General features: G+C 37.2%; 1 protein-coding gene across 3 annotated transcripts in view; it reads left to right on the forward strand.

Moving 5' to 3' along the window:
* LOC124008520 (calpain-1 catalytic subunit-like) overlaps positions 1–24654 on the forward strand; it is a 69018-nt gene that overhangs the window by 20577 nt on the left and 23787 nt on the right. For all 3 annotated transcript variants that reach the window (XM_046319850.1, XM_046319848.1, XM_046319849.1), the window contains exons 4-8: positions 1–12; positions 5634–5767; positions 5985–6153; positions 6405–6488; positions 6697–6782. The exon at positions 1–12 is cut by the window's left edge and continues 107 nt beyond it. In XM_046319850.1, coding sequence (XP_046175806.1) covers positions 1–12; positions 5634–5767; positions 5985–6153; positions 6405–6488; positions 6697–6782 — 485 coding nt within the window. The remainder of the gene's footprint in view (positions 13–5633; positions 5768–5984; positions 6154–6404; positions 6489–6696; positions 6783–24654) is intronic.

Below are 24654 nucleotides of genomic sequence, written 5' to 3' on the forward strand. Positions count from 1 at the left end.
TTCCACTTCCAGGTCAACACACACTCACTTCCTGTTTCTATTACTACCGTATATTAAGGTATTCTTGTTGATTTCCCAAATACTGGATCTACAGTTGATATTTAGCTCAAGTATTTATAGAAAAGGTGTATAAAAAAAATCCTTAAAAAAGGTCTCAATATTTAGCTGCCTAAATTCTCTGCTTGACATTTACAGATAGTTCAGTCAAAATCTCGACTATCACAGTTACTGAGTAATAAACCAGTTATAAACACTTTATCTGCAAACAATACACCTAGGTAGGATTTGAGTACATCGTAACAGAACCGAGGAACCTCTTCCTGCTTCTTGCCAGGCCTTATCATATGAACCTCTTACTCAAACCTTATGTATCACCTTCTTATGCATCGCTAGTCACTGTAAACAATGCCACTTTATATAATGTTTACATACCCTACATTACTCATCTCATATGTTTATACTGTATTCTACACCATCTACTGCATATTGCCTATGCCGCATGGCCATTGCTCATCCATATATTTATTTGTACATATTCTTATTCATTCCTTTACACTTGTGTGTGTGTGTATAATATAGTTGTTGTGAAATTGTTAGATTGTTAGATATTACTGCACGGTCGGAACTAGAAGCACAAGCATTTCAGTACATTCGCATTATCATCTGCTAACCATGTGTATGTGACCAATAACATCTGCTAACCGTGTGTATGTGACCAATAACATCTGCTAACCATGTGTATGTGACCAATAACATCTGCTAACCATGTGTATGTGACCAATAAAATTTGCTAACCGTGTGTATGTGACCAATAACATCTGCTAACCGTGTGTATGTGACCAATAACATCTGCTAACCATGTGTATGTGACCAATAACATCTGCTAACCATGTGTATGTGACCAATAAAATTTGCTAACCGTGTGTATGTGACCAATAACATCTGCTAACCGTGTGTATGTGACCAATAACATCTGCTAACCATGTGTATGTGACCAATAACATTTGCTAACTGTGTGTATGTGACCAATACCATCTGCTAACCATGTGTATGTGACCAATAACATTTGCTAACCGTGTGTATGTGACCAATAACATCTGCTAACCATGTGTATGTGACCAATAACATTTGCTAACCGTGTGTATGTGACCAATAACATTTGATTTGATTTGATCAGAAAGTGAAAGGGTAAATTAACTGCACAGTTTAAAGTAATTCTCCAGTGAAAATACCCCTTTCAAAGTTTATATTCTGTTAACTCATACTGAAATAATATTTTTGACTCTTATACACGTATTTGTGGCCAAAGCATACATTTGAGAAAAAACACTTCAACAACCTCAAACTTGTATCTTAAACATTTAAAAAATGCTTGCTATTTCCTCAAAGATAATGACATCGTCCAACCTCATTGGGTGAGCTGGCCAATCAGCAATCTACTCGCATTCATATTTTTCACAACAGGTATACAGCCCAACCATTACAACACATAAATCTGCTTTTTCACCTACGTAATTGCCTTTTTGGAATTAATTATAGGTCATGGAAATGTCATAGAAATCTGGAAACACTTGACAGTTACATTAAGTTCCTTTAAGTGCTGCTGGCTCTGACTACGATATGGTTTACTTTCTTGTAGGCACCACAGGTGTGTCAAAAATTGTTGTGATAACGTTGGGGTGAATTTAAGTTAAAATGATACTGTCCATTGAACTGGCATACAACTCAGTTCACAAAATGATTGGATTTATGTGGATCAGACACCAACTCTGCTAAATAGATACATTGAGATATAGTTGTGATAGGAATGAGTCCTAACTTCCACCAACATAAAATGTTCACATCGTCTCTTATAGTAATCAATGCGTTCGACTTTGAGTGGAAGTTAGGATATGCCCCGTAAAGGCTAATAGCGTAGATTCAGAAATGTGATCATAGTGTGATTCCCCCTCTTGTGTGTGTCTGTGGAGGAGGGAGGGTTGTGGTGCTTCTCTGTGTCAGCCAAGCCCTGACCAAAAGTTGCATTTCCAGTTTAGCAGGTGAAAAAAAATACTGCTTTTACGACGCCCCGGTTTAGCTGTTGGCTAATATGAGTCTTTGCAGTTTGGTTGATTTCAAAATCCCCTGCCTAATGGGACAACCACAGAGCAGGCATTAAATGCATTCATTGTCTGTCTTTCACCTAAACAATGGGGATGAACCAGCAAGATCAGTTTTATTTGAGTTATTTTCAGTTTATTTTATACTAAGACAATTTATCAGCTAAATAGATTTGGTTTAAAGGCCTAATGCAGCGGTTTGTATATCAATATCAGATCATTTCTGGGTAACAATTAAAGTACCTTACAAAAAATGATCAAGCAAGAATATTTATATCACTGCCTGGGAGTGGTCTGGGTGGGGGAGGGGGAAGCTGAGAGCTTTGGAACTCTCCTTGTTATTGGTCTATTAATCAATTGACTGCGTGGTGATATCACCATGGAATGCCAAACCTTCCTCCCGTGTAAACCGGCTGATTAGAAGGTCCTGTCTAGATTCTATTTTCAACAAGCAACTATCTGGAAATAACACTGATTAAAAAAATCACACTTTTACAGTGTTAGATTCATCAGATGTTGACTTCACTGGGTTTTGAAAAAAGTAATGCAAAAATAATCTAAAACCGATGAGGGTCCAAATGATTGGCAGCCTTGTTTTTAATACTCTAGCACCCCGCCCTTGTGATTATAAGATTGGAGAACACGTTGGGAGGGAGTTTAAACCATTCCTCCATACAGAATCTTTCCAGATCCTTGATGTCCTTCGACTGTCCTTATGGACTCCCCTCATCAATTCAAACTAAAGGTTTTCAATGGGGTTCCAGTCCGGAGATTGAGATTACAAAATGTTCATTTTGTGGTCAATGAATCATTTCTTTGTGGATTTAGACGAGTGCTTGGGGTTGTTATCTTGCCGGAAGATGAACTTGTGGTTTTAGCCTCCTGGCGACCAGTTTTTGGTTTAAAATGTCCTGGTACTTGGTGAAGTTCATAATGCCGTTGACCTTAACAAGAAAAGTACCTCATACCTACTGTAAAATATATTGCATCTTTGACGTTCTGTTTGGTTTGCTGCCACTGGTCCCTTGTTAAGGTCAACGGCGTCATGAACTTCACCAAGTCTGAGGAGTTTTTACCCAAAACCTGGTTACCTCTCTGCCAGGAGGCTGACACCTGGTTACCTCTGCCAGGAGGCTGACACCTGGTTACCTCTCTGCCAGGAGGCTGACATCTGGTTACCTCTCTGCCAGGAGGCTGACACCTGGTTACCTCTGCCAGGAGGCTGACACCTGGTTACCTCTGCCAGGAGGCTGACACCTGGTTACCTCTGCCAGGAGGCTGACACCTGGTTACCTCTCTGCCAGGAGGCTGACACCTGGTTACCTCTGCCAGGAGGCTGACACCTGGTTACCTCTGCCAGGAGGCTGACACCTGGTTACTTCTCTGCCAGGAGGCTGACACCTGGTTACCTCTCTGCCAGGAGGCTGACACCTGGTTACCTCTGCCAGGAGGCTGACACCTGGTTACCTCTCTGCCAGGAGGCTGACACCTGGTTACCTCTCTGCCAGGAGGCTGACACCTGGTTACCTCTGCCAGGAGGCTGACACCTGGTTACCTCTCTGCCAGGAGGCTGACACCTGGTTACCTCTCTGCCAGGAGGCTGACACCTGGTTACCTCTCTGCCAGGAGGCTGACACCTGGTTACCTCTCTGCCAGGAGGCTGACACCTGGTTACCTCTCTGCCAGGAGGCTGACACCTGGTTACCTCTCTGCCAGGAGGCTGACACCTGGTTACCTCTCTGCCAGGAGGCTGACACCTGGTTACCTCTCTGCCAGGAGGCTGACACCTGGTTACCTCTCTGCCAGGAGGCTGACACCTGGTTACCTCTCTGCCAGGAGGCTGACACCTGGTTACCTCTCTGCCAGGAGGCTGACACCTGGTTACCTCTCTGCCAGGAGGCTGACACCTGGTTACCTCTCTGCCAGGAGGCTGACACCTGGTTACCTCTCTGCCAGGAGGCTGACACTTGGCCGCAGGTGCCTTTTCCAGCAAGACAATAACAACCAAGCAGACATGACAAATGGTTAGTTGACCACAAAATCGACATTTTGCAACAAGTCTCTGGACTTGAACCCCATTGAAAACCTGTGGTTTGAATTGAAAAGGACAGTCCGTAAGAGCAGACGAAGGACATCGAGGATCTGGGAAGATGTGTGTTCTCCAATCCCATAAAACATTTCAGAAGAAGCCCCAGTTGAAAGGTATTGCCTTTTGTTTATCTCTGCTTTTTTTCTTTCCTTTCTACAATTATAAAGTGCCTTTATGAAGTTGAAAAGGGCTATATAATGTTCCATGTATTATTAGATGTAGCTATCCTTTTGACCCCTATCGTATTTAGAAAAAACAAGCTTCATGAGTAAACAACATCTCTATGTGAGAAATTGTACTAGTGTAAAGTACATATATTTTTGAACATGCAATATTGCTAAATATTAGTAGTATTTATTTTATACACTCTTTTTTGCTGAGATCTTGATCAGACACACATACACACACACACTTACACTCATGCACGTTCACAGGCACACACACTAACGCACACATACACACACACACACACACTCATGCGGCAGCGTAGCCTAGTGGTTAGAGCGTTGGACTGGTAACCCGAAGGTTGCGAGTTCAAACCCCCGAGCTGACAAGGTACAAATCTGTCGTTCTGCCCCTGAACAGGCAGTTAACCCACTGTTCCCAGTCATTGAAAATAAGAATGTGTTCTTAACTGACTTGCCTGGTTAAATAAAGGTTAAAAAAAAAAATGCACGCACGCACTCACACACACTCATGCACGCACACACACACTCATGCACGCACACACACACACTCATACACACACTCATTCACACACACACACTCATGCATGTACACAGGCACACACACACACTCATTCATGCACTCTCGTAAGTGTCATTGTGGTTTGTGGTTCTGACAAAAATGTCTTCAATGTGGTTCCATTAGTGTTTCCCATCTATGTACCTCATAGATACTGTACCTGGTTTCCCCTCATCTGGTCTGGTGGAGCTGTGTTGCCTTGCCATTATTACATCAGTCAACTGCATGCAGCTGAGGAGTAGGATACATTACTGAGCAGCCTGTGTTTCTCCCTCTAAAAGTGTACTGACATCACAGTGGTGTAGGCAGGCTACATGGAACCCACCATGACTTCCTCTGGTTGTTACCTCAGTCTTAGTTCCTTATTTCCCCTGTTGAGCTCTATCTACGATGAGCTGGTTCTAGTGCCACCTCTCACCTCTGGTGGTCATTGGCTGTTAGTGATCATAAACTCCCTGCTTATCCTCGGGGGAGGGGATTCATTTTTTGTCTTCTTCAATGTTCTGTGTATTCACTCTTGGTGTGTATAGTAACATGAATATGATCCTTGTGTAAAACTGACCATGGATCAGCTTCCAGAGACAACTCCCTTCATTCTACTCTACTCTTCATTCTAATTCTGATATGGTTATAAACTCCCTACTGTCTGTGTGTTGTAGTTTTGAGATGGTTATAACCTCCCTAGTGTCTCTGTGTTGTAGTTCTGGCAGTATGGGGAGTGGGTGGAGGTGGTGATCGATGACAGGCTGCCGGTGAAGGATGGCAAGCTGCTGTTTGTCCACTCTGCCGAGGGAGGAGAGTTCTGGAGCGCCCTGCTGGAGAAGGCCTATGCCAAGTAAGGAGGGATGAGGGAGGAGAGGTGAAGAGGGTGGTTAAAAGAATTCAAATGTAAATGTGGGCTTTGCATTTCTTTCACTCTGTCTATGTATATGTTTGTGTGTCTGCTAAATGTCCAAAATGTAAATATAAAATGATATGTCTGTATGCTTATTGTAGAGTGATTTGTGGTCTTACATAGACTTTTGACACATTATTGTCAACCCTTGTTGCAGGTTGAATGGCTGTTATGAGGCTCTGTCGGGAGGCAGTACGTCAGAGGGTTTTGAGGACTTCACAGGAGGAGTGACGGAGATGTTCGAGCTGAGGAAGGCGCCCTCTGACCTTTACAGCATCATCAGCCGGGCCGTGGAGAGAGGCTCACTGCTGGGCTGCTCCATAGACGTCAGTACCAATACCCATACGCTGAACCGACACGTGTGTGTGTGTGTGTGTGTGTGTGTGTGTGTGTGTGTGTGTGTGTGTGTGTGTGTGTGTGTGTGTGTGTGTGTGTGTGTGTGTGTGTGTGTGTGTGTGTGTGTGTGTGTGTGTGTGTGTGTGTGTGTGTGTGTGTGTGTGTGTGTGTGTGTGTGTGTGTGCGTGCCTGCGTTTGTGTGTGTGTGTCTTCCCTGACCGAGTCCTTTCTCTATCCCCAGATCACCGGCAGTCATGACATGGAGGCCGTGACCTTTAAGAAGCTAGTGAAAGGCCACGCCTACTCATTGACAGGGGTCGAGGAGGTGAGCCAATGTTTGATTGACACTGAGACGGTAATCCCAGTTTGTTTTAGTGGGGTTCTAAACAGAGAGAACAATAATTACATCCGATTGGACAGAAAAGACAGCATTGAAACCAATGTGTTTCTCTTTGCATCAGTTTGATTGACTCAAGGCTGGTGATTTTCCCAGCTACTAATCGTCTGTGTAATGCAGTATCCCTCTCCATCAGGTGGTGTACAGGGGGAATAAGACCAAACTGGTCCGTATTCGCAACCCCTGGGGAGAGATAGAGTGGACTGGGGCCTGGAGTGACAAGTACGAGACAGAAGCTTCACTTTACACCTCTCATATTAAATATCATGTGTCATTTACAGTGTATTCAGATCCCTTGACTTGTTGCACGTTTTGGTACATTACTAAAATGGATTAAATATCATAAAACTAGTGAGTTTATAGTTGTCATATCATATATCATAAAACTAGTGAGTTTATAGTTGTCATATCATATATCATAAAACTAGTGAGTTTATAACTGTCATATCATATATCATAAAACTAGTGAGTTTATAGTTGTCATATCATATATCATAAAACTAGTGAGTTTATAGTTGTCATATCATATATCATAAAACTAGTGAGTTTATAACTGTCATATCATATAACTAGTGAGTTTATAACTGTCATATCATATAACTAGTGAGTTTATAACTGTCATATCATATAACTAGTGAGTTTATAACTGTCATATCATATAACTAGTGAGTTTATAGCTGTCATATCATATATCATAAAACTAGTGAGTTTATAGTTGTCATATCATATATCATATAACTAGTGAGTTTATAACTGTCATATCATATAACTAGTGAGTTTATAACTGTCATATCATATAACTAGTGAGTTTATAGCTGTCATATCATATATCATAAAACTAGTGAGTTTATAACTGTCATATCATATAACTAGTGAGTTTATAGTTGTCATATCATATAACTAGTGAGTTTATAGCTGTCATATCATATAACTAGTGAGTTTATAGCTGTCATATCATATATCATATTACTAGTGAGTTTATAACTGTCATATCATATAACTAGTGAGTTTATAACTGTCATATCATATAACTAGTGAGTTTATAGCTGTCATATCATATATCATAAAACTAGTGAGTTTATAACTGTCATATCATATAACTAGTGAGTTTATAACTGTCATATCATATAACTAGTGAGTTTATAGCTGTCATATCATATATCATATTACTAGTGAGTTTATAACTGTCATATCATATAACTAGTGAGTTTATAACTGTCATATCATATAACTAGTGAGTTTATAGCTGTCATATCATATATCATAAAACTAGTGAGTTTATAGCTGTCATATCATATATCATATTACTAGTGAGTTTATAACTGTCATATCATATAACTAGTGAGTTTATAACTGTCATATCATATAACTAGTGAGTTTATAGCTGTCATATCATATTACTAGTGAGTTTATAGCTGTCATATCATATATCATATTACTAGTGAGTTTATAACTGTCATATCATATAACTAGTGAGTTTATAACTGTCATATCATATAACTAGTGAGTTTATAGCTGTCATATCATATAACTAGTGAGTTTATAACTGTCATATCATATTACTAGTGAGTTTATAACTGTCATATCATATAACTAGTGAGTTTATAGCTGTCATATCATATAACTAGTGAGTTTATAGCTGTCATATCATATTACTAGTGAGATTATAGCTGTCATATCATATATCATATAACTAGTGAGTTTATAGCTGTCATATCATATATCATATTACTAGTGAGTTTATAACTGTCATATCATATAACTAGTGAGTTTATAACTGTCATATCATATAACTAGTGAGTTTATAGCTGTCATATCATATAACTAGTGAGTTTATAACTGTCATATCATATAACTAGTGAGTTTATAACTGTCATATCATATAACTAGTGAGTTTATAACTGTCATATCATATAACTAGTGAGTTTATAACTGTCATATCATATAACTAGTGAGTTTATAACTGTCATATCATATAACTAGTGAGTTTATAGCTGTCATATCATATATCATATTACTAGTGAGTTTATAACTGTCATATCATATAACTAGTGAGTTTATAACTGTCATATCATATAACTAGTGAGTTTATAGCTGTCATATCATATAGCATATCTAGTGAGATTATAGCTGTCATATCATATATCATAAAACTAGTGAGTTTATAACTGTCATATCATATAACTAGTGAGTTTATAACTGTCATATCATATAACTAGTGAGTTTATAACTGTCATATCATATAACTAGTGAGTTTATAGCTGTCATATCATATAGCATATCTAGTGAGATTATAGCTGTCATATCATATATCATATTACTAGTGAGTTTATAGCTGTCATATCATATAGCATATTACTAGTGAGTTTATAGCTGTCATATCATATATCATATAACTAGTGAGTTTATAGCTGTCATATCATATATCTGTTATGCAGGTGAAGGAGGACCCAAACGCGACTTTAACAGAAACAGAGTTTATTAATGCTCAAAACCGAATAACTGAAATCCTCTAGATAGTAGAGGGGAAAACAACTGGAGAAGCGGCCACAGACTGCAGGTCGCTTCGGGTAGGCGCAGGCCGTAGTCAACTGAGACACCTGCTCACACGCAGCGTCTGAAGAAGGCACAAAACACGACAGGACAGGGTGATACACAATCACGGCAAAAAACACGACAGGACAGGGCGAAACGCAATTACAGCATGGAATACAAAACAAGGAACCGATGGAACAGGAACGGATCACAAAGGAATAAATAGGGAGTCTAATCAGGGAAAGGATCGGGAACAGGTGTGGGAAGACTAAATGATGATTAGGGGAATAGGAACAGCTGGGAGCAGGAACGGAACGACAGAGAGAAGAGAGAGCGAGAGAGTGAAAGGGGAGGGGGAGAGAGAGGGATAGAACCAAACAAGACCAGCAGAGGGAAACGAATAGCATGGGGAGCACAGGGACAAGACATGACAATAAATGACAAACATGACAGTACCCCCCACTCACCGAGCGCCTCCTGGCGCACTCGAGGAGGAATCCTGGCGGCAACGGAGGAAATCATCGATGAGCGAACGGTCCAGCACGTCCCGAGACGGAACCCAACTCCTCTCCTCAGGACCGTAACCCTCCCAATCCACTAGGTATTGGTGACCCCGTCCCCGAGAACGCATGTCCATAATTTTATGTACCTTGTAAATAGGTGCGCTCTCGACAAGGACGGGAGGGGGAGGGAAGACGAACGGGGGTGCGAAGAAAGGGCTTAACACAGGAGACATGGAAGACAGGATGGACGCGACGAAGATGTCGCGGAAGAAGCAGTCGCACAGCGACTGGATTGACGACCTGGGAGACACGGAACGGACCAATGAACCGCGGAGTCAACTTACGAGAAGCTGTCGTAAGAGGAAGGTTGCGAGTGGAAAGCCACACTCTCTGGCCGCAACAATACCTTGGACTCTTAATCCTGCGTTTATTGGCGGCTCTCACCGTCTGTGCCCTGTAACGGCAAAGTGCAGACCTCACCCTCCTCCAGGTGCGCTCACAACGTTGGACAAACGCTTGAGCGGAGGGAACGCTGGACTCGGCAAGCTGGGATGAGAACAGAGGAGGCTGGTAACCCAGACTACTCTGAAACGGAGATAACCCGGTAGCAGACGAAGGAAGCGAATTGTGAGCGTATTCTGCCCAGGGAGCTGTTCTGCCCAAGACGCAGGGTTCCTGAAAGAAAGGCTGCGTAGTATGCGACCAATCGTCTGATTGGCCCTCTCTGCTTGACCGTTAGACTGGGGATGAAACCCGGAAGAGAGACTGACGGACGCACCAATCAAACGACAGAACTCCCTCCAAAACTGTGACGTGAATTGCGGACCTCTGTCTGAAACGGCGTCTAACGGGAGGCCATGAATTCTGAATACATTCTCAATAATGATTTGTGCCGTCTCCTTAGCGGAAGGAAGTTTAGCGAGGGGAATGAAATGTGCCGCCTTAGAGAACCTATCGACAACCGTCAGAATCACAGTCTTCCCCGCAGACAAAGGCAGACCGGTAATGAAGTCTAAGGCAATGTGAGACCATGGTCGAGAAGGAATGGGGAGCGGTCTGAGACGACCGGCAGGAGGAGAGTTACCCGACTTAGTCTGCGCGCAGTCCGAACAGGCAGCCACGAAACGGCGCGTGTCACGCTCCTGAGTCGGCCACCAAAAGCGCTGGCGAATAGACGCAAGAGTGCCTCGAACACCGGGATGACCCGCTAACTTGGCAGAGTGAGCCCACTGAAGAACAGCCAGACGAGTGGAAACAGGAACGAAAAGGAGGTTACTAGGACAAGCGCGCGGCGACGCAGTGTGCGTGAGTGCTTGCTTAACCTGTCTTTCAATTCCCCAGACTGTTAACCCGACAACACGCCCATAAGGAAGAATCCCCTCGGGATCAGTAGAAGCCACAGAAGAACTAAACAGACGGGATAAGGCATCAGGCTTGGTGTTCTTGCTACCCGGACGGTAAGAAATCACAAACTCGAAACGAGCGAAAAACAACGCCCAACGAGCTTGACGGGCATTAAGTCGTTTGGCAGAACGGATGTACTCAAGGTTCTTATGGTCTGTCCAAACGACAAAAGGAACGGTCGCCCCCTCCAACCACTGTCGCCATTCGCCTAGGGCTAAGCGGATGGCGAGCAGTTCACGGTTACCCACATCATAGTTGCGCTCAGATGGCGACAGGCGATGAGAAAATAAGCGCAAGGATGAACCTTATCGTCAGACTGGAAGCGCTGGGATAGAATGGCTCCCACGCCTACCTCTGAAGCGTCAACCTCGACAATGAATTGTCTAGTGACGTCAGGAGTAACGAGGATAGGAGCGGACGTAAAACGTTCTTTTAGAAGATCAAAAGCTCCCTGGGCGGAACCGGACCACTTAAAACACGTCTTGACAGAAGTAAGAGCTGTGAGAGGGGCAGCAACTTGACCGAAATTACGAATGAAACGCCGATAGAAATTAGCGAAACCTAAAAAAGCGCTGCAACTCGACACGTGACCTTGGAACGGGCCAATCACTGACAGCTTGGACCTTAGCGGAATCCATCTGAATGCCTTCAGCGGAAATAACGGAACCGAGAAAAGTAACGGAGGAGACATGAAAAGAGCACTTCTCAGCCTTTACATAGAGACAATTCTCTAAAAGGCGCTGTAGAACACGTCGAACGTGCTGAACATGAATCTCGAGTGACGGAGAAAAATCAGGATATCGTCAAGATAGACAAAAACGAAAATGTTCAGCATGTCTCTCAGAACATCATTAACTAATGCCTGAAAAACAGCTGGCGCATTGGCGAGACCGAACGGCAGAACCCGGTACTCAAAATGCCCTAACGGAGTATTAAACGCCGTTTTCCACTCGTCCCCCTCTCTGATGCGCACGAGATGGTAAGCGTTACGAAGGTCCAACTTAGTAAAGCACCTGGCTCCCTGCAGAATCTCGAAGGCTGATGACATAAGGGGAAGCGGATAACGATTCTTAACCGTTATGTCATTCAGCCTCGATAATCCACGCAGGGGCGCAGAGTACCGTCCTTCTTCTTAACAAAAAGAACCCCGCCCCGGCCGGAGAGGAAGAAGGCACTATGGTACCGGCGTCAAGAGACACAGACAAATAATCCTCGAGAGCCTTACGTTCGGGAGCCGACAGAGAGTATAGTCTACCTCGAGGAGGAGTGGTCCCCGGAAGGAGATCAATACTACAATCATACGACCGGTGAGGAGGAAGGGAGTTGGCTCGGGACCGACTGAAGACCGTGCGCAGATCATGATATTCCTCCGGCACTCCTGTCAAATCGCCAGGTTCCTCCTGAGAAGTAGGGACAGAAGAAACGGGAGGGATGGCAGACATTAAACATTTCACATGACAAGAAACGTTCCAGGATAGGATAGAATTACTAGACCAATTAATAGAAGGATTATGACATACTAGCCAGGGATGACCCAAAACAACAGGTGTAAACGGTGAACGGAAAATCAAAAAAGAAATAGTCTCACTGTGGTTACCAGATACTGTGAGGGTTAAAGGTAGTGTCTCAAATCTGATACTGGGAAGATGACTACCATCTAAGGCGAACATGGGCGTAGGCTTATCTAACTCTCTGAAAGGAATGTCATGTTTCCGAACCCATGCTTCGTCCATGAAACAACCCTCAGCCCCAGAGTCTATCAAGGCACTACATGTAGCGCCCGAACCGGTCCAGCGTAGGTGGACCGACAAAGTAGTACAGGACTTTGATGGAGAGACTTGAGTAGTTGCGCTCACCTGTAGCCCTCCGCTTACAGATGAGCTCTGGCTTTTACTGGACATGAATTAACGAAATGTCCAGCAACTCCACAATAGAGGCACAGGCGGTTGGTGATCCTCCGTTCCCTCTCCTTATTCGAGATGCGAATCCCTCCCAGCTGCATGGGCTCAGTCTCAAAGCCAGAGGGGGAGATGGCTGCGATGCGGAGCAGGGAAACACCGTTGATGCGAGCTCTCTTCCACGAGCCCGGTGACGAAGATCTACCCGTCGTTCTATGCGGATGGCGAGAGCAATCAAAGAGTCCACATCTGAAGGAACCTCCCGGGAGAGAATCTCATCCTTAACCACAGCGTGGAGTCCCTCCAGAAAACGAGCGAGCAGCGCCGGCTCGTTCCACTCACTAGAGGCAGCAAGAGTGCGAAACTCAATGGAATAATCCGTTATGGACCGTTCACCTTGGCATAAGGAAGCCAGGGCCCTAGAAGCCTCCCCACCAAAACTGAACGGTCAAAAACCCGAATCATCTCCTCTTTAAAGTTCTGGAAATCGTTAGAGCAAACAGCCCTTGCCTCCCAGATAGCTGTGCCCCATTCTCGAGCCCGGCCAGTGAGGAGTGAGATGACGTAAGCAACCCGAGCTCTCTCTCTAGCGTATGTGTTGGGTTGGAGAGAGAACACAATCTCACACTGCGTGAGAAAGGAGCGGCACTCAGTGGGCTGCCCGGAGTAGCAAGGTGGGTTATTAACCCTAGGTTCTGGAGGCTCGGCAGGCCAGGAAGTAACAGGTGGCACGAGACGTAGACTCTGGAACTGTCCAGAGAGGTCGGAAACCTGAGCAGCCAGGTTTTCCACGGCCTGGCGAGCAGCGGACAATTCCTGCTCGTGTCTGCCGAGCATGGCTCCTTGGATCTCGACGGCAGTGTAACGAGCGTCAGAAGTCGCTGGGTCCATTCTTTGATCGGTTCCTTCTGTTATGCAGGTGAAGGAGGACCCAAACGCGACTTTAACAGAAACAGAGTTTATTAATGCTCAAAACCGAATAACTGAAATCCTCTAGATAGTAGAGGGGAAAACAACTGGAGAAGCGGCCACAGACTGCAGGTCGTCGGGTAGGCGCAGGCCGTAGTCAACTGAGACACCTGCTCACACGCAGCGTCTGAAGAAGGCACAAAACACGACAGGACAGGGTGATACACAATCACGGCAAAAAACACGACAGGACAGGGCGAAACGCAATTACAGCATGGAATACAAAACAAGGAACCGATGGAACAGGAACGGATCACAAAGGAATAAATAGGGAGTCTAATCAGGGGAAAGGATCGGGAACAGGTGTGGGAAGACTAAATGATGATTAGGGGAATAGGAACAGCTGGGAGCAGGAACGGAACGACAGAGAGAAGAGAGAGCGAGAGAGTGAAAGGGGGAGGGGGAGAGAGAGGGATAGAACCAAACAAGACCAGCAGAGGGAAACGAATAGCATGGGGAGCACAGGGACAAGACATGACAATAAATGACAAACATGACAATATCATATTACTAGTGAGTTTATAGCTGTCATATCATATATCATATTACTAGTGAGTTTATAACTGTCATATCATATATCATATTACTAGTGAGTTTATAACTGTCATATCATATATCATATAACTAGTGAGTTTATAGCTGTCATATCATATATCATATTACTAGTGAGTTTATAGCTGTCATATCATATATCATATAACTAGTGAGTTTATAGCTGTCATATCATATATCATATTACTAGTGAGTTTATAACTGTCATATCATATAACTAGTGAGTTTATAGCTGTCATATCATATATCATATAACTAGTGAGTTTATAGCTGTCATATCATATATCATATTACTAGTGAGTTTATAACTGTCATATCATATAACTAGTGAGTTTATAACTGTCATATCATATAACTAGTGAGTTTATAGCTGTCATATCATATAGCATATCTAGTGAGATTATAGCTGTCATATCATATATCATAAAACTAGTGAGTTTATAACTGTCATATCATATAACTAGTGAGTTTATAACTATCATATAACTAGTGAGTTTATAACTGTCATATCATATAACTAGTCAGTTTATAACTGTCATATCATATAACTAGTGAGTTTATAGCTGTCATATCATATAGCATATCTAGTGAGATTATAGCTGTCATATCATATATCATATTACTAGTGAGTTTATAGCTGTCATATCATATAGCATATTACTAGTGAGTTTATAACTGTCATATCATATAACTAGTGAGTTTATAGCTGTCATATCATATAGCATATCTAGTGAGTTTATAGTTGTCATATCATATAGCATATCTAGTGAGATTATAGCTGTCATATCATATATCATATTACTAGTGAGTTTATAACTGTCATATCATATAGCATATTACTAGTGAGTTTATAACTGTCATATCATATAACTAGTGAGTTTATAGCTGTCATATCATATAGCATATCTAGTGAGATTATAGCTGTCATATCATATATCATATTACTAGTGAGTTTATAACTGTCATATCATATAACTAGTCAGTTTATAACTGTCATATCATATAACTAGTGAGTTTATAACTGTCATATCATATAACTAGTCAGTTTATAACTGTCATATCATATATCTAGTGAGTTTATAGCTGTCATATCATATAGCATATCTAGTGAGATTATAGCTGTCATATCATATATCATATTACTAGTGAGTTTATAGCTGTCATATCATATAGCATATTACTAGTGAGTTTATAACTGTCATATCATATAACTAGTGAGTTTATAGCTGTCATATCATATAGCATATCTAGTGAGATTATAGCTGTCATATCATATATCATATCTAGTGAGTTTATAGTTGTCATATCATATAGCATATCTAGTGAGATTATAGCTGTCATATCATATATCATATCTAGTGAGTTTATAGCTGTCATATCATATATCATATTACTAGTGAGTTTATAACTGTCATATCATATAGCATATTACTAGTGAGTTTATAACTGTCATATCATATAACTAGTGAGTTTATAGCTGTCATATCATATAGCATATCTAGTGAGATTATAGCTGTCATATCATATATCATATTACTAGTGAGTTTATAACTGTCATATCATATAACTAGTCAGTTTATAACTGTCATATCATATAACTAGTGAGTTTATAGCTGTCATATCATATAGCATATCTAGTGAGATTATAGCTGTCATATCATATATCATATTACTAGTGAGTTTATAGCTGTCATATCATATAGCATATTACTAGTGAGATTATAGCTGTCATATCATATATCATATTACTAGTGAGATTATAGCTGTCATATCATATAGCATATTACTAGTGAGTTTATAACTGTCATATCATATTACTAGTGAGTTTATAGCTGTCATATCATATATCATATTACTAGTGAGTTTATAGCTGTCATATCATATAGCATATTACTAGTGAGTTTATAGCTGTCATATCATATAGCATATTACTAGTGAGTTTATAACTGTCATATCATATAACTAGTGAGTTTATAGCTGTCATATCATATAGCATATTACTAGTGAGTTTATAACTGTCATATCATATAGCATATTACTAGTGAGTTTATAACTGTCATATCATATAACTAGTGAGTTTATAGCTGTCATATCATATAGCATATCTAGTGAGATTATAGCTGTCATATCATATATCATATTACTAGTGAGTTTATAACTGTCATATCATATAACTAGTCAGTTTATAACTGTCATATCATATAACTAGTGAGTTTATAGCTGTCATATCATATAGCATATCTAGTGAGATTATAGCTGTCATATCATATAGCATATCTAGTGAGTTTATAGCTGTCATATCATATAGCATATCTAGTGAGATTATAGCTGTCATATCATATATCATATTACTAGTGAGTTTATAGCTGTCATATCATATAGCATATCTAGTGAGTTTATAGCTGTCATATCATATAGCATATCTAGTGAGATTATAGCTGTCATATCATATATCATATTACTAGTGAGTTTATAGCTGTCATATCATATAGCATATTACTAGTGAGTTTATAACTGTCATATCATATAACTAGTGAGTTTATAGCTGTCATATCATATAGCATATTACTAGTGAGTTTATAACTGTCATATCATATAGCATATTACTAGTGAGTTTATAACTGTCATATCATATAACTAGTGAGTTTATAGCTGTCATATCATATAACATATTACTAGTGAGTTTATAACTGTCATATCATATAGCATATTACTAGTGAGTTTATAACTGTCATATCATATAACTAGTGAGTTTATAACTGTCATATCATATAGCATATCTAGTGAGTTTATAGCTGTCATATCATATAGCATATCTAGTGAGATTATAGCTGTCATATCATATATCATATTACTAGTGAGTTTATAACTGTCATATCATATAACTAGTCAGTTTATAACTGTCATATCATATAACTAGTGAGTTTATAGCTGTCATATCATATAGCATATCTAGTGAGATTATAGCTGTCATATCATATATCATATCTAGTGAGTTTATAGTTGTCATATCATATAGCATATCTAGTGAGTTTATAGCTGTCATATCATATATCATATTACTAGTGAGTTTATAACTGTCATATCATATAGCATATTACTAGTGAGTTTATAACTGTCATATCATATAACTAGTGAGTTTATAGCTGTCATATCATATAGCATATCTAGTGAGATTATAGCTGTCATATCATATATCATATTACTAGTGAGTTTATAACTGTCATATCATATAACTAGTCAGTTTATAACTGTCATATCATATAACTAGTGAGTTTATAGCTGTCATATCATATAGCATATCTAGTGAGATTATAGCTGTCATATCATATATCATATTACTAGTGAGTTTATAGCTGTCATATCATATAGCATATTACTAGTGAGATTATAGCTGTCATATCATATATCATATTACTAGTGAGTTTATAACTGTCATATCATATAACTAGTCAGTTTATAACTGTCATATCATATAGCATATCTAGTGAGTTTATAGCTGTCATATCATATAGCATATCTAGTGAGATTATAGCTGTCATATCATATATCATATTACTAGTGAGTTTATAGCTGTCATATCATATAGCATATCTAGTGAGATTATAGCTGTCATATCATATATCATATTACTAGTGAGTTTATAACTGTCATATCATATAACTAGTCAGTTTATAACTGTCATATCATATAACTAGTGAGTTTATAGCTGTCATATCATATATCATATCTAGTGAGATTATAGCTGTCATATCATATATCATATCTAGTGAGTTTATAGTTGTCATATCATATAGCATATCTAGTGAGTTTATAGCTGTCATATCATATATCATATTACTAGTGAGTTTATAACTGTCATATCATATAGCATATTACTAGTGAGTTTATAACTGTCATATCATATAACTAGTGAGTTTATAGCTGTCATATCATATAGCATATCTAGTGAGATTATAGCTGTCATATCATATATCATATTACTAGTGAGTTTATAACTGTCATATCATATAACTAGTCAGTTTATAACTGTCATATCATATAACTAGTGAGATTATAGCTGTCATATCATATATCATATTACTAGTGAGTTTATAGCTGTCATATCATATAGCATATTACTAGTGAGATTATAGCTGTCATATCATATATCATATTACTAGTGAGTTTATAACTGTCATATCATATAACTAGTCAGTTTATAACTGTCATATCATATAACTAGTGAGTTTATAGCTGTCATATCATATTACTAGTGAGTTTATAACTGTCATATCATATAACTAGTCAGTTTATAACTGTCATATCATATTACTAGTGAGTTTATAACTGTCATATCATATAACTAGTGAGTTTATAGCTGTCATATCATATAGCATATTACTAGTGAGTTTATAACTGTCATATCATATAGCATATTACTAGTGAGTTTATAACTGTCATATCATATAACTAGTGAGTTTATAGCTGTCATATCATATAGCATATCTAGTGAGATTATAGCTGTCATATCATATATCATATTACTAGTGAGTTTATAACTGTCATATCATATAACTAGTCAGTTTATAACTGTCATATCATATAACTAGTGAGTTTATAGCTGTCATATCATATAGCATATCTAGTGAGATTATAGCTGTCATATCATATATCATATTACTAGTGAGTTTATAGCTGTCATATCATATAACTAGTCAGTTTATAACTGTCATATCATATATCATATAACTAGTGAGTTTATAGCTGTCATATCATATAGCATATCTAGTGAGTTTATAGCTGTCATATCATATATCATATTACTAGTGAGTTTATAACTGTCATATCATATAACTAGTCAGTTTATAACTGTCATATCATATAACTAGTGAGTTTATAGCTGTCATATCATATAGCATATCTAGTGAGATTATAGCTGTCATATCATATATCATATTACTAGTGAGTTTATAACTGTCATATCATATAACTAGTCAGTTTATAACTGTCATATCATATAACTAGTGAGTTTATAGCTGTCATATCATATAGCATATCTAGTGAGATTATAGCTGTCATATCATATATCATATTACTAGTGAGTTTATAGCTGTCATATCATATAGCATATCTAGTGAGTTTATAGCTGTCATATCATATAGCATATCTAGTGAGATTATAGCTGTCATATCATATAGCATATCTAGTGAGATTATAGCTGTCATATCATATAGCATATTACTAGTGAGTTTATAACTGTCATATCATATAACTAGTCAGTTTATAACTGTCATATCATATAACTAGTGAGATTATAGCTGTCATATCATATATCATATTACTAGTGAGTTTATAACTGTCATATCATATAACTAGTCAGTTTATAACTGTCATATCATATAACTAGTGAGTTTATAGCTGTCATATCATATAGCATATCTAGTGAGATTATAGCTGTCATATCATATATCATATTACTAGTGAGTTTATAGCTGTCATATCATATAGCATATCTAGTGAGTTTATAGCTGTCATATCATATAGCATATCTAGTGAGATTATAGCTGTCATATCATATAGCATATCTAGTGAGATTATAGCTGTCATATCATATAGCATATCTAGTGAGTTTATAACTGTCATATCATATAGCATATCTAGTGAGATTATAGCTGTCATATCATATAGCATATCTAGTGAGATTATAGCTGTCATATCATATAGCATATCTAGTGAGATTATAGCTGTCATATCATATAGCATATTACTAGTGAGTTTATAGCTGTCATATCATATATCATATTACTAGTGAGTTTATAGCTGTCATATCATATATCATATTACTAGTGAGTTTATAGCTGTCATATCATATATCATATTACTAGTGAGTTTATAGCTGTCATATCATATAGCATATCTAGTGAGTTTATAGCTGTCATCATATAGCATATCTAGTGAGTTTATAGCTGTCATATCATATTACTAGTGAGTTTATAGCTGTCATATCATATAGCATATCTAGTGAGTTTATAGTTGTCATCATATAGCATATCTAGTGAGTTTATAGCTGTCATATCATATAGCATATCTAGTGAGATTATAGCTGTCATATCATATAGCATATCTAGTGAGATTATAGCTGTCATATCATATTACTAGTGAGTTTATAGCTGTCATATCATATAGCATATCTAGTGAGTTTATAGTTGTCATTTCATATAGCATATCTAGTGAGTTTATAGCTGTCATATCATATATCATATTACTAGTGAGATTATAGCTGTCATATCATATATCATATTACTAGTGAGTTTATAACTGTCATATCATATAACTAGTCAGTTTATAACTGTCATATCATATAACTAGTGAGTTTATAGCTGTCATATCATATAGCATATCTAGTGAGATTATAGCTGTCATATCATATATCATATTACTAGTGAGTTTATAACTGTCATATCATATAACTAGTCAGTTTATAACTGTCATATCATATAACTAGTGAATTTATAGCTGTCATATCATATAGCATATCTAGTGAGATTATAGCTGTCATATCATATATCATATTACTAGTGAGTTTATAGCTGTCATATCATATAGCATATCTAGTGAGATTATAGCTGTCATATCATATATCATATTACTAGTGAGTTTATAGCTGTCATATCATATAGCATATCTAGTGAGTTTATAGCTGTCATATCATATAGCATATCTAGTGAGATTATAGCTGTCATATCATATAGCATATCTAGTGAGATTATAGCTGTCATATCATATAGCATATCTAGTGAGTTTATAACTGTCATATCATATAGCATATCTAGTGAGATTATAGCTGTCATATCATATAGCATATCTAGTGAGATTATAGCTGTCATATCATATAGCATATCTAGTGAGATTATAGCTGTCATATCATATATCATATTACTAGTGAGATTATAGCTGTCATATCATATAGCATATCTAGTGAGATTATAGCTGTCATATCATATAGCATATCTAGTGAGATTATAGCTGTCATATCATATATCATATTACTAGTGAGTTTATAGCTGTCATATCATATATCATATTACTAGTGAGTTTATAGCTGTCATATCATATAGCATATTACTAGTGAGTTTATAGCTGTCATATCATATAGCATATTACTAGTGAGTTTATAACTGTCATATCATATAACTAGTGAGTTTATAGCTGTCATATCATATAGCATATTACTAGTGAGTTTATAACTGTCATATCATATAGCATATTACTAGTGAGTTTATAACTGTCATATCATATAACTAGTGAGTTTATAGCTGTCATATCATATAGCATATCTAGTGAGATTATAGCTGTCATATCATATATCATATTACTAGTGAGTTTATAACTGTCATATCATATAACTAGTCAGTTTATAACTGTCATATCATATAACTAGTGAGTTTATAGCTGTCATATCATATAGCATATCTAGTGAGATTATAGCTGTCATATCATATAGCATATCTAGTGAGTTTATAGCTGTCATATCATATAGCATATCTAGTGAGATTATAGCTGTCATATCATATATCATATTACTAGTGAGTTTATAGCTGTCATATCATATAGCATATCTAGTGAGTTTATAGCTGTCATATCATATAGCATATCTAGTGAGATTATAGCTGTCATATCATATATCATATTACTAGTGAGTTTATAGCTGTCATATCATATAGCATATTACTAGTGAGTTTATAACTGTCATATCATATAACTAGTGAGTTTATAGCTGTCATATCATATAGCATATTACTAGTGAGTTTATAACTGTCATATCATATAGCATATTACTAGTGAGTTTATAACTGTCATATCATATAACTAGTGAGTTTATAGCTGTCATATCATATAACATATTACTAGTGAGTTTATAACTGTCATATCATATAGCATATTACTAGTGAGTTTATAACTGTCATATCATATAACTAGTGAGTTTATAACTGTCATATCATATAGCATATCTAGTGAGTTTATAGCTGTCATATCATATAGCATATCTAGTGAGATTATAGCTGTCATATCATATATCATATTACTAGTGAGTTTATAACTGTCATATCATATAACTAGTCAGTTTATAACTGTCATATCATATAACTAGTGAGTTTATAGCTGTCATATCATATAGCATATCTAGTGAGATTATAGCTGTCATATCATATATCATATCTAGTGAGTTTATAGTTGTCATATCATATAGCATATCTAGTGAGTTTATAGCTGTCATATCATATATCATATTACTAGTGAGTTTATAACTGTCATATCATATAGCATATTACTAGTGAGTTTATAACTGTCATATCATATAACTAGTGAGTTTATAGCTGTCATATCATATAGCATATCTAGTGAGATTATAGCTGTCATATCATATATCATATTACTAGTGAGTTTATAACTGTCATATCATATAACTAGTCAGTTTATAACTGTCATATCATATAACTAGTGAGTTTATAGCTGTCATATCATATAGCATATCTAGTGAGATTATAGCTGTCATATCATATATCATATTACTAGTGAGTTTATAGCTGTCATATCATATAGCATATTACTAGTGAGATTATAGCTGTCATATCATATATCATATTACTAGTGAGTTTATAACTGTCATATCATATAACTAGTCAGTTTATAACTGTCATATCATATAGCATATCTAGTGAGTTTATAGCTGTCATATCATATAGCATATCTAGTGAGATTATAGCTGTCATATCATATATCATATTACTAGTGAGTTTATAGCTGTCATATCATATAGCATATCTAGTGAGATTATAGCTGTCATATCATATATCATATTACTAGTGAGTTTATAACTGTCATATCATATAACTAGTCAGTTTATAACTGTCATATCATATAACTAGTGAGTTTATAGCTGTCATATCATATATCATATCTAGTGAGATTATAGCTGTCATATCATATATCATATCTAGTGAGTTTATAGTTGTCATATCATATAGCATATCTAGTGAGTTTATAGCTGTCATATCATATATCATATTACTAGTGAGTTTATAACTGTCATATCATATAGCATATTACTAGTGAGTTTATAACTGTCATATCATATAACTAGTGAGTTTATAGCTGTCATATCATATAGCATATCTAGTGAGATTATAGCTGTCATATCATATATCATATTACTAGTGAGTTTATAACTGTCATATCATATAACTAGTCAGTTTATAACTGTCATATCATATAACTAGTGAGATTATAGCTGTCATATCATATATCATATTACTAGTGAGTTTATAGCTGTCATATCATATAGCATATTACTAGTGAGATTATAGCTGTCATATCATATATCATATTACTAGTGAGTTTATAACTGTCATATCATATAACTAGTCAGTTTATAACTGTCATATCATATAACTAGTGAGTTTATAGCTGTCATATCATATTACTAGTGAGTTTATAACTGTCATATCATATAACTAGTCAGTTTATAACTGTCATATCATATTACTAGTGAGTTTATAACTGTCATATCATATAACTAGTGAGTTTATAGCTGTCATATCATATAGCATATTACTAGTGAGTTTATAACTGTCATATCATATAGCATATTACTAGTGAGTTTATAACTGTCATATCATATAACTAGTGAGTTTATAGCTGTCATATCATATAGCATATCTAGTGAGATTATAGCTGTCATATCATATATCATATTACTAGTGAGTTTATAACTGTCATATCATATAACTAGTCAGTTTATAACTGTCATATCATATAACTAGTGAGTTTATAGCTGTCATATCATATAGCATATCTAGTGAGATTATAGCTGTCATATCATATATCATATTACTAGTGAGTTTATAGCTGTCATATCATATAACTAGTCAGTTTATAACTGTCATATCATATATCATATAACTAGTGAGTTTATAGCTGTCATATCATATAGCATATCTAGTGAGTTTATAGCTGTCATATCATATATCATATTACTAGTGAGTTTATAACTGTCATATCATATAACTAGTCAGTTTATAACTGTCATATCATATAACTAGTGAGTTTATAGCTGTCATATCATATAGCATATCTAGTGAGATTATAGCTGTCATATCATATATCATATTACTAGTGAGTTTATAACTGTCATATCATATAACTAGTCAGTTTATAACTGTCATATCATATAACTAGTGAGTTTATAGC

This window comes from Oncorhynchus gorbuscha, linkage group LG21 (assembly GCF_021184085.1).
Source record: "Oncorhynchus gorbuscha isolate QuinsamMale2020 ecotype Even-year linkage group LG21, OgorEven_v1.0, whole genome shotgun sequence".
Classification (NCBI taxonomy): domain Eukaryota; kingdom Metazoa; phylum Chordata; class Actinopteri; order Salmoniformes; family Salmonidae; genus Oncorhynchus; species Oncorhynchus gorbuscha.